The sequence below is a fragment of the Orussus abietinus genome, unplaced genomic scaffold, assembly GCF_000612105.2.
Source record: "Orussus abietinus isolate OABI.00-Male unplaced genomic scaffold, Oabi_2.0 scaffold92, whole genome shotgun sequence".
Classification (NCBI taxonomy): domain Eukaryota; kingdom Metazoa; phylum Arthropoda; class Insecta; order Hymenoptera; family Orussidae; genus Orussus; species Orussus abietinus.
Window position 1 is genome coordinate 38,185 of NW_019394274.1, and position 9,620 is coordinate 47,804.

Genomic DNA, 9,620 nt, shown 5'->3' on the forward strand with positions numbered 1-9,620 from the left:
TGCATGGCTGTCTGCACTTTTTTTTTTTTTTTAACCAAGTAACCTTTCGACTGACATACATTTGTAGTTGAAATTATGCGAAAACGTTATTCCAACGACAGGGCCTAACTTTGAGCAAACCATAAAACACCGACCGATGTACACGGCAGAATTAAATATGCGTAAATATAAATCCGTTTCTGAAAACATGGCCTATACTTTTAATTTCCGATAAATATCGCGTATACACAGTGCAGACATACCATCGAGTAATCGGCGGAAGCTAGCATCCTTTGCTGGGGGACGTCCGGGTCAGACGTCCAGGTGACTCGCTTCCCGATCGATCAGAGACGTTAGCCTCTGCTTATGTTTCTGCTCCTTGTGCTTCTCCTGAACGGCATTGAAGTGTTGCAGAAGCTTTTCAAAGTCCACGTTGCAGTGCTTCGGAGAGACGGGTGAATCGGTTTTCGTCGTAGCGGAGGCGCTCGCGGTAGGTGGAGGTATCGCGGCCAGGCGTCGGTGCAATGTCCCGAATGCTTCGCTCTGAGGGAGGATCATCAAGACACCGTAAAGAGCGCGCACGAGGGCCTCGTTCCGTTCTCTTTCCAGGAGTTCCAACCTTAAGTCTTTGAAGATTCGAACTTTTAATCGGCCCGCCTAGGGAGGCTGTCTTTACGACGTGTTGCATGCCCGAGCGGCTGTTACTTACATGTGAATATCGGCGATTCGATGAGTTGGACCAACTTGTCGATCTCTATGAGGAATTCTACGCTTACCTCCATATTTCCACTGGTCGATTCTAGATTAAGGAATCTTCTAGGTCTCGACGCGTGATTACAAGACCGACGCGACACGGCCGCCGAGTCGGGTGGCAATCGAAAGGATACAAGGACTTTACGAGGTCGCAAGCGTGTGCATAGTTCTGAGTCAAAAAACACAGAGCTACGGTCGCCACGGGATTGTGACTCCACGATAAGTAAAGTGACACGAACAATTCGCAGCTTTCCTGAAAAAAAAAAAAAAAAAAGAGAAACGTTGCTTTAGGAAAATCAATTGCCTTGCCTTACCATACCGGTCGGTCTTGTAGTTGCATTGGGTCTTTACCTCGGAATCCAGATCCTTTAACTTGTTTCGCAGATCGAACAGTTCCGAACTTGTAAGTAAGATAACGTTCAGTGTCTGCACCATTATGCAAGCGAACCTCAAATTTTGTTCCTCGAGCAAAATTTCAGCTAATATTTTGTAAATGTCTTCGGCGCTTAGAAGTACGCACAGTTCTCGTATAATAAATGCACCTCTTTCTTCCAACAGATGTCTATCGGTGGAAAACAGCCTTAATAAATTAACGATGAACTTTGTGTAGTACTTATTCTTCCGTGCTGTACTCGTTTCTTCCACCGTGGTCTCCGAAGACTTGGAATTAATGATTTCAGCCATGACAACAAGATTCTGTTGGACCACGTCATCGGAGCTGTCGCTCAGAGTACGCATCAGGACTGGAAACAGGTCGTCTATGTGGTGGAACATTTTGTAAGGAATGCTTGTGAATAAATGGTGAATCCACTTTAAAACGGCTACTTTGGTCTGCACAGACGTGTGCATTAAATGCTTCGTAAGGACTTCTACTACACTCGGCAGATCCAACTTTTCCGCCAGTGGACACTTTGACTGTACTGCTGAAATATTATTATTTTTAATACACAACCTGTTTGCCTCTTGGTTAGTCTACGATTAACATCAAACATTAGACACTTCTTTGTACCTTTTTGTCCATTACTATCAACATTTTCTACAACTGACGTTTGAACTTTATCGGACATCTCGGAGCTTTCCATGGTAATGAGCTTCATTAGACTACCATTTACTTGAGTAGCCGTCTCTTTGATATTTTTTCTACTGTCGCTATCGTAAGCTAGACAAGGTAACACTGCGGTAAAGATTCCGGAAGTATAAGGTAACATGAGTGGTCCGGAAAGATGAACAAATTCCTTGATCCATGTTATCGCCGTAAGTTGCAACAGTTCGTCGGTATTTTGGGCATGTGTAATGAGAATATTTATCATCCCAGGGAAATCTACCCTTGTGGGATTGGATTTAATGTTGCGTAAAAACTCGCCCAACACGGTATCCGTAACCTTCTTTATCTCCGGAGTTGGATCTTCCAGGATTCTAAAGAGACCATCTAAAATCTCGGGTAAAAATGTAATAAAATCCATATCTGGCACGGAACCCAATACGGACACCCATGCTATCACAAACTGTCTCCCAAATTGATTCTTTGTATAAATACGTTCCCGAAGGAGTGGCATAAATCCAACTAAATCAAACATCCCGCTTTCTGTAACGATATCCTGAAAGTGATTCAACAACTACAAATCTGCAATTACGTACTGCATGCTCTCAGATAAAAAGCAATTGTGTTACAACAACGAAATATAATCAAACAATAAAGATAACATATAATACATACTTTCATTAGGCGATCGAGAAGTTCGGTACCGTTCTTGACACTTTGCTCCGAATCGCAGGCCAATTTGCTCAGAGCACCGAAGATGTCCGTAAATTGAGGGAGCACGGCACCTCTTGCTACTTTCACGACATTGTAAAGACTCTCGCACGCAGAGTATCGCACTCGAAGATCCGAGTCACAAAAGCAAGCAAGAATCGGATGTATAAGGTCTTCGGTATATTGTCCGGTGTCCTTTCCCAAAGCAATAGCTATCGCAGCCAGTCCTATGAGACCACCTTTACGAGTATGAGGATTCTGAGACATGGCAAAGTCTTGACCAAGAACTTTCAGCAGTCTTTTAATCTGCGCCGTATTATTATGGGTAGCGAATTCTTTCACCATTCTACAGAAAAAATAAACAAGTAATTTTGCATGAAACGTACCTATTCAATTGGAAACTCGTATTCGCACGTATAACCTCACTTTTCAATTTCTAAAGCAGCGGCTTTTCTTTTCTCGTACATTTTGTCATTAAGTGAACGCACGCAAGCCGCACTGAGAGGAGCGTAATCTCTCTCGGAAATCATTATCAATATCAAGGAGTAGTTTACGCAAAATTTGATGCACAAAAAATAAACATTACTCCTAGCAGACTGGAGCAAACGACACGAACGACACGACACACAACCGGACAGAACACGACTTGATACGACTTGACTCGACTGAACCGGACCGAACTGTGCAGAACTGCGTGAATGTGATCGCGGGTTACACTTCTTGCCCTCGCTCGGGATCGAGGGTGGAAAGTGCAGAGAAAGTGTACACTCGGGGTAGATGCACTTGCAAAACGAACAGCGGCGTCTACGTCATTTCCGTCAAAACGAACGCCAATGTGTACCCTTTTCGTAAAAGTGTAGAATGTGTAGGCAAAACGAACAAACCTCTTATACACCCAATGGAATTTTGTTCTAAGCTTTCCACATTCGCCGCCGAAAGCAGCATAAGAACGCGATTGTGAAATCCTAGCCGTGAGCAATCTCTCAACTCATCTTTTCGTGAAATGGGTACAGTGGCGGAGCGAAATTTAAATATGTCACTTCCGGAAGTAAACTAACGAGTAGCTTAAGGTAAATAACAATTCTTTTGTAACTAAAAAAGAACCGGTATTTTTGAAAAGAGTTTCTTAAGTTCCCCGAAGGTTGTGTATTTTGTTAGTTAAATTATTTACGTTAATGGATCTTTTACCAGATGAAGAACGTAAAATTGTAACGTATGATTAAGCCTAACCTTCAATTAGCTACTTGTTTGAGATTTGCAGTGATTACTTTTGATTTCAGAAAAAGCGTCAAGGTGTGAGTCTACAACGACCAGTTCTTTGATACATTTTATAAGTCAGTGCGTAATAAATATTTTGACTAACCTCGAGCACAAAAGAAAGTTTTACAATGAATAAGTCAAAAGTCATCGAGGACCCAACCAAACCTCATGGATTCAAGAGAGCACTGCAACCAGACAAAATTATAGGGGCAACGGATTCAAGCGGGGAACTAATGTTTCTTATGAAGTGGTAAATATTTACATTTATGTATTGATTAATTCACCCGATCTTTTAAATAAGAGAGGAAGGATTTTAATATCTATCTTTGTAGGAAAGGAACGGAAGAAACAGATCTGGTTACGGCTAAAGAGGCAAACGTTCTTTGTCCTCAAATAGTAATTCAATTTTATGAAGAGAGACTCACTTGGCATACCACAAAGCCTCATCCAAAATGAAGCTCACCTGTAATTTATTATTTAGATAAATTTGATACATATTCTTAACGAAAACGAACAGATATTACTTACAAAATAATCTTCCGTGTTGCTTAGTAATGGTTAAAATTGCTAGCATTACAGTTAAGATCTGAGACTGCATAAAATAGATGCCAATATGGAATGTTCTTCTTTGGGACATCACCAACACGCAAATGGTTCTCATTGAATATTTGTACATATTCTGTGACATCAAATGAATGTTAAATTTGAATCATAACGATGCAAGATTTAGTATTTCCGATATTTTTATGTTTGAAGTTAAGCATTAGCTATCGTGACACTAGTCAAGATCTCATAAAAAATTAATACAAACTATGTAATGTAAATGGGTACATTAAAATGCAAGAGTTCGTTTAAGGTGAAAACTGGTTGATTTACTTCCACTAGATTTCAATGAATTGGTAATCAAATATCATTTTTATTTACAAAGCTATGATACAATATCCACTGTTTCTAGGAAACAATTTTTAAATAAATTTGTACAATTGATAAATACGATATAGTGTGTATGACAGTATTACAATAAAATTATACAAGTAAACCTTAGTTTTTCGAACACAGTTCTGACTTTCATTTATTTACATTTCTAACAATTAGACCATGAATATATTTGATTGGTGTCATAAAAGTTGCTAAAAAAATATCAGTCGCAGTAAGATTGTAAAATAATAAATATTAAGTAACCGTATCACAAAAGCACTTGGAAGATGTGCCCATTTATTTACATATTTTCTGTTCAATGATTTTTTTTAAAGACATTCACTTTCAGACTGTATTTATAGTTAATCGATACAGGGTTTTAGTATCTCAGCTGTTCGTCTCCTCCAATGGAGATCACTACGCTTTTTGATACTGTGTACTTCACTCACTTTTTTTATAGACAAAACATGAGGAATTCCATCGATACCATTGTGCTTTTTATGTTCATCACAATTTTTCTGATCGGATGAATACACTGTATGCCTTTTGATCGTAGAAATACAGTTTGTGCGTTCTGAGTCAATAACTGTACTTAATTGCATATTCTTATGAGACAGAATTCTCTGGTCAGTATTATCAATGTCAATACTTTTGTTTTCAAAATCACCAATAGCTCGCCTTTTCAGAATAAAATGTTGTGGCTTACTATGCTCTTGACTCCTCATTATCTCCTTTGTATTTCGCGTTCCTTCATTTGATAGTTGTCTATCTGTATGAGTTGGGGCTAATTCACTATTAACTGTAAATTTTTCTGGAACTATAAATTTATTTGCGACGTGTTTGTTAAATAAATTTGATCGTACCAGAGAAAGTTTATGAATTGGAAGTTGCCTCTCATTCTGGTTAGAACAATTTCGGAAAAAATAATTGTGATTGGAAGAATTTTGTGGATAAAGCTTCTCTTCGATTCTTCTGTTTATAACCACAGCTTCTGCAAGTGGAATCGGCTCGGTATGTGTGAATGTCTTTTTTGGTGTGTTCGTTGTTTCCAGTGGCTTTTTAATGCTGATTGGGCCATTGATGACTGGCACTGCGTTGCTCAGTTCACCAGTAGCTCTTATAACAGGAGTTATATTACCCATAGGATCCAGTCGAGAATTTATCTGATCGGATGAGTTTGTATGAATTATCGAAGCTTTAGGTGGACTTTTTGATAACAAGATAGAAGTTCTCTTTAATTTTCTCGATTTCTGTTTCTGTCTCAAGTTTTCAATTGTCTTTGCTTTCGAGGGTTTAGTATCTTTTTCCTGCGACTTATCATGTGTCTTCTCTATTTCATACACCGAATCTTCAGAATGATGATGTCGTATGTGGCGATTTAAATTGTCTTTTCGTCTAAAAACTGTACGACAAAACTGACAGGAAAATGGTTTCTCATCTAAAAAAACCATAAACAATGGTTGAGAATGTTCATTGAGAAAACTTTTCTACTATTTTAGTAAAGATGAAATTATCACTTAGATAATTTACCTGAATGAACGGTTAGATGTCTTCTTAATTCGCTTTTTGATAAAAACACGCGAATACAATGCGCACAGGAAAATGGACGTTCTTTTCCATGGGTGCGTTTATGTCGGACAAGTAAACATTTGTCTTTAAAACTTTTACTGCACTGTTCACATGAGTAGGGCCTCTCGCCTATATAAATGAAAGAGTTAAGTTATTATGCTAATTGTGATAAACAGCTTTACTTTTTTTTTACTCCGAATAATGTAACTTACTTGAATGGGTGCGCATATGACGTCTAAGGTTGGTCAACATTCTAAAAGATTTATTACACACTTTACATGTGTATGGGGCTATTCCTGCGTGTGCATTTATATGATATTTTAAATCTTCCCGTCTTCTGTAACCTTTTCCGCATTTAGGGCATGTAAAATCTTTATTTTCTTTACAACATGAGAAAATATTTGTCCATTAATAAAATAGTCTTGAATAGAAATAACTTGCTTGAGCGTAGAGAAGTACTTACTATTATGTGAGTACATATGTCTGTTAAGTTTGTTTCTTTGAGGGAAAGCTTTATCACAAATAGTACACTTGTGCGGCTTATAACCTGTATGCACTCTTTCGTGATACTCAAAGTGAGATCGCTTAACAAAACTTTTGTCACAAACTTTGCAATGGTATGGTCTTACTCCAGTAACACAGGCATCATGGTAACACTTGCCTTTCTTGTTTCTGAATATTTTACCGCATACGTTACATTTATATCTCTCTGGAATTCCTGGCACTGTTAAGATATGGCTTCGATCAGGACATTTTCTTGACACTTTATTTTTTATTCCCTTTTCATCTTCGGTACAAGTTGATTTCATTTTCTGAAAAATAGGTAAACACTTCACCTTTATATATTTTTTTGTTAAATACTTATACACTCCATATTAATCTCTTCCCTATTCCGTTATTCTTACATTAGAGTCACCAGCTTTCTGAATACTTTCTTTGTCTTCACTGGTTTTTTCCAAATGTGTCCTAATATTGGAAACCAATTCCAGAGGTTCTATCTTTGGAATGTGCAATCTCGACGTAGCACTGTCGGGGTCAATGTTGTTAAGATTTTCCCTTTGTTCCCGATTACCTATTTTGTCATTGTTAGAAATTAATCTATTAGTGCAATCTTTATCTGCATTAAGATTGTCACTGACAAATTCGAACTGGGATGAAGTTCTATTAATTACAACCTCCATCGGAAGTATAATTTCTTCATTAATAAGGGAAGGCTTAACATCCAAAGACATCATATTTTCAATTTCTTGATCTTTTGATGGCGGATAGTCTGCATAAAATGAGCATGATATATCTCTGATTAAAGGGGCATTGGAATATCATTTGCCTTACCGAAGTTACCAATGGTACGAATGCGATGCTCCTCCTGGCAAGCTTTACAGCCTTGTTCCTCGTAAAGCAAGCACATGCGACATTTTGTATGGCCACAAGTGTCTTTGACAAGCCTTGAGAAAGATGCATTTGTAAGCTGTCGGCAGTTTGGGCATTCTTCACCCATAGTGTATTATTATTTCTATTGTATTATTTATTTTTAACATAAAATTCCGATACTCTTTGGCAACATATTTTCATGTTAACGAGTATCGTGATTCCTTCAGGATATAATAGCTGATTTCTATGTATAATTAACTGAAACAAATGCATATTATATTTTATGTCAAAAATAAAAACATTACATAAGAATACATAAAGAGCTTTACCTTGATCGAAAACGCTTTTTCAGGTATCTTTACTTCTATTTTTTAAAAACTTAACAAGGACTCGTTATGACTTGTTAAAGACCTCTCACTCGGAGTTGAAAAATTCCCAATTATACATTATTATGGGTAAAAATAGCCGGCACTCCAGTTAGTTATTTTATCAGTCGGTGCTATTAAAGAAACAAGTTTAACATAAAAAGAAACACCACTTCTCCACGTTCCACAAATGTATTTGGCACCAATAATCAACACTTGCTGTCAATCAGTGTCACCAAATTCCACAAACAGAGAGCTAGTAAATTTATCGACTACGTGTTGGTATCCTGAAGCAGGTCTGCCCTTTACTAAAAAGAACCCTTTTCAACTCGAACATAACGTGAATTCAACTATAGTACCGACTTCATTTTCCCCGCAATTGTGTTACGTCTTTTTTCCAGTACATGCCATGTTTGTTCATTCAACACATGTTCTGTATATCGCATGTAGTTAAAATACATCCTGGGTTATTTTGGAACCCGACAGAAGATTTTTATCGAATGAAAGATAAGTAAAGAATTAAAACTATTCAAAACAAGAAATTATGGCAACTAGTAAAAATCCTCAAGCAGTATTCCCACCGGTATGTGGATCAAATGATTATGTTGGCCAGTAATTTTAGGATGTTTGTCGGATTGTAAAATGAAAGGTTTTTATTATAACCTCTTCTTTGTACTTCAGGGTTCCGATGTTTATGATGTTCCGATCATCATCACTTTTGAGGATCAGCAGAAGATCAATAGATTTGCACGGCTAAACGCCAAGTTGGAGGATTACAAGGAAGAGATTAAAATCAAACAAGTAAGAAATTGTTAACGTAGTTTAAATAAAATCTTGAAATTCTTAATTGTTTCTAAAATTAGCGATACCTAATCATGATTGCTAGAAAATAATAAAGCATTATTCCTATTGTACTTTGTTGCAGAATAGCATAAAAAACCTAGATGATGCTTCCGATGAATTAGCTCTTCTAGATGACGCCGTCAAGATCCCTTATCAGTTCGGGGAAGTATTTGTAGCTCATAATCTGGAAAAGACACAGGTATGGCAGCTTGTTATAAAATAAAATTATACAGTTAAGTATTATCTTTTTGTGTTTTTAATTGCACCACGTGAATGCTTTCAGCATTGTCTTGAAGCAGCCAAAGAGAAAAAACAAGCTGAAATTACTGAATTAGACAAGAAATGTGCAAGCTTGAAGTCAGTAATGTCCGAATTAAAAACACAACTTTATGCGAAGTTTGGCGATCACATCAACTTGGAAGCAGATGATAATTGATGAATGAATCATCAAGCATTTGATATGCATTAATTAATTACACTAACGTCATTAACGAGTATGCCCACATTTATTTAAAGTTAATGTCAATGCCTTACGATGACAAAATTATACAGAGTTCAATGGTGCATTCACCATCGGTCATCGAATCATTAGTGTTATTCTCCAGTGAATGATTCTTACAAGTACATACTTTGCATAATTATTTGTAATCGCTTTTCATACACTACTGTAAATGATCTGGAGACACGCGAGACTGATCAATAAATTTTCGTTAACATTTTAATAGTTGTAAGTTTACATTTCTAGCGATCCATCCATTTTGTATGGATATAAAAAAATACTATTTAACAGATCATACGTTTTTTGCATC

General features: G+C 37.1%; 4 protein-coding genes across 9 annotated transcripts; 2 read left to right on the forward strand and 2 right to left on the reverse strand.

The window, feature by feature from the left end:
* Nucleotides 1-239: 239 nt before the first annotated feature.
* Nucleotides 240-3,348, reverse strand: LOC105697394 (protein VAC14 homolog). 5 transcript variants are annotated; one of them, XM_023434858.1, is made up of 7 exons: nucleotides 2,912-3,348; nucleotides 2,450-2,831; nucleotides 1,742-2,330; nucleotides 1,047-1,655; nucleotides 867-985; nucleotides 689-768; nucleotides 240-522 (listed from the first exon to the last, which is right to left on the reverse strand). In XM_023434858.1, exons 1-7 carry the CDS (start codon nucleotides 3,013-3,015, stop codon nucleotides 333-335), a joined length of 2,073 nt encoding a protein of 690 aa, XP_023290626.1. In that variant the 5' UTR covers nucleotides 3,016-3,348; the 3' UTR covers nucleotides 240-332. The 5 variants fall into 5 exon arrangements, with proteins under 5 accessions (XP_023290626.1, XP_012276092.1, XP_012276091.1 ...); XM_012420669.2 differs by having other exon boundaries at nucleotides 246-605; nucleotides 1,084-1,652; XM_012420668.2 differs by having other exon boundaries at nucleotides 246-605; nucleotides 1,084-1,655.
* Nucleotides 3,349-3,462: 114 nt separating this feature from the next.
* LOC105697401 (chromobox protein homolog 1) lies at nucleotides 3,463-4,608 on the forward strand. 2 transcript variants are annotated; one of them, XM_012420678.2, is made up of 3 exons: nucleotides 3,463-3,555; nucleotides 3,766-3,995; nucleotides 4,078-4,608. In XM_012420678.2, exons 2-3 carry the CDS (start codon nucleotides 3,874-3,876, stop codon nucleotides 4,199-4,201), a joined length of 246 nt encoding a protein of 81 aa, XP_012276101.1. In that variant the 5' UTR covers nucleotides 3,463-3,555; nucleotides 3,766-3,873; the 3' UTR covers nucleotides 4,202-4,608. The 2 variants fall into 2 exon arrangements, with proteins under 2 accessions (XP_012276101.1, XP_012276102.1); XM_012420679.2 differs by lacking the exon at nucleotides 3,463-3,555 and adding an exon at nucleotides 3,578-3,693.
* Nucleotides 4,609-4,631: 23 nt separating this feature from the next.
* LOC105697392 (zinc finger imprinted 3) lies at nucleotides 4,632-8,197 on the reverse strand. The gene is made up of 7 exons (XM_012420666.2): nucleotides 7,933-8,197; nucleotides 7,565-7,861; nucleotides 7,138-7,502; nucleotides 6,696-7,044; nucleotides 6,445-6,612; nucleotides 6,194-6,361; nucleotides 4,632-6,101 (listed from the first exon to the last, which is right to left on the reverse strand). Exons 2-7 carry the CDS (start codon nucleotides 7,728-7,730, stop codon nucleotides 5,026-5,028), a joined length of 2,292 nt encoding a protein of 763 aa, XP_012276089.1. The 5' UTR covers nucleotides 7,731-7,861; nucleotides 7,933-8,197; the 3' UTR covers nucleotides 4,632-5,025.
* Nucleotides 8,198-8,302: 105 nt separating this feature from the next.
* On the forward strand, nucleotides 8,303-9,533 carry LOC105697398 (prefoldin subunit 4). The gene is made up of 4 exons (XM_012420676.2): nucleotides 8,303-8,551; nucleotides 8,650-8,769; nucleotides 8,894-9,010; nucleotides 9,095-9,533. Exons 1-4 carry the CDS (start codon nucleotides 8,513-8,515, stop codon nucleotides 9,245-9,247), a joined length of 429 nt encoding a protein of 142 aa, XP_012276099.1. The 5' UTR covers nucleotides 8,303-8,512; the 3' UTR covers nucleotides 9,248-9,533.
* Nucleotides 9,534-9,620: the final 87 nt, after the last annotated feature.

Excerpts from the sequence above, each read along its gene's own strand:
- LOC105697398 (XM_012420676.2), top strand. The coding sequence starts at position 8,513 with ATGGCAACTAGTAAAAATCCTCAAGCAGTATTCCCACCG. Across the intron at positions 8,552-8,649 it reads CTCAAGCAGTATTCCCACCG|GGTTCCGATGTTTATGATGT; the intron begins GTATGTGGATCA and ends TTTGTACTTCAG. Across the intron at positions 9,011-9,094 it reads ATAATCTGGAAAAGACACAG|CATTGTCTTGAAGCAGCCAA; the intron begins GTATGGCAGCTT and ends GAATGCTTTCAG.
- LOC105697401 (XM_012420678.2), top strand. The coding sequence starts at position 3,874 with ATGAATAAGTCAAAAGTCATCGAGGACCCAACCAAACCTCATGGATTC. Across the intron at positions 3,996-4,077 it reads CTAATGTTTCTTATGAAGTG|GAAAGGAACGGAAGAAACAG; the intron begins GTAAATATTTAC and ends CTATCTTTGTAG.
- LOC105697394 (XM_012420668.2), bottom strand. The coding sequence starts at position 3,015 with ATGATTTCCGAGAGAGATTACGCTCCTCTCAGTGCGGCTTGCGTGCGT. Across the intron at positions 2,832-2,911 it reads GCTGCTTTAGAAATTGAAAA|AATGGTGAAAGAATTCGCTA; the intron begins GTGAGGTTATAC and ends TTTTTTCTGTAG. Across the intron at positions 1,656-1,741 it reads TGATAGTAATGGACAAAAAG|CAGTACAGTCAAAGTGTCCA; the intron begins GTACAAAGAAGT and ends ATAATATTTCAG.
- LOC105697392 (XM_012420666.2), bottom strand. The coding sequence starts at position 7,730 with ATGGGTGAAGAATGCCCAAACTGCCGACAGCTTACAAATGCATCTTTC. Across the intron at positions 7,503-7,564 it reads TCGTACCATTGGTAACTTCG|ACTATCCGCCATCAAAAGAT; the intron begins GTAAGGCAAATG and ends CATTTTATGCAG. Across the intron at positions 6,102-6,193 it reads ACATCTAACCGTTCATTCAG|ATGAGAAACCATTTTCCTGT; the intron begins GTAAATTATCTA and ends TGGTTTTTTTAG.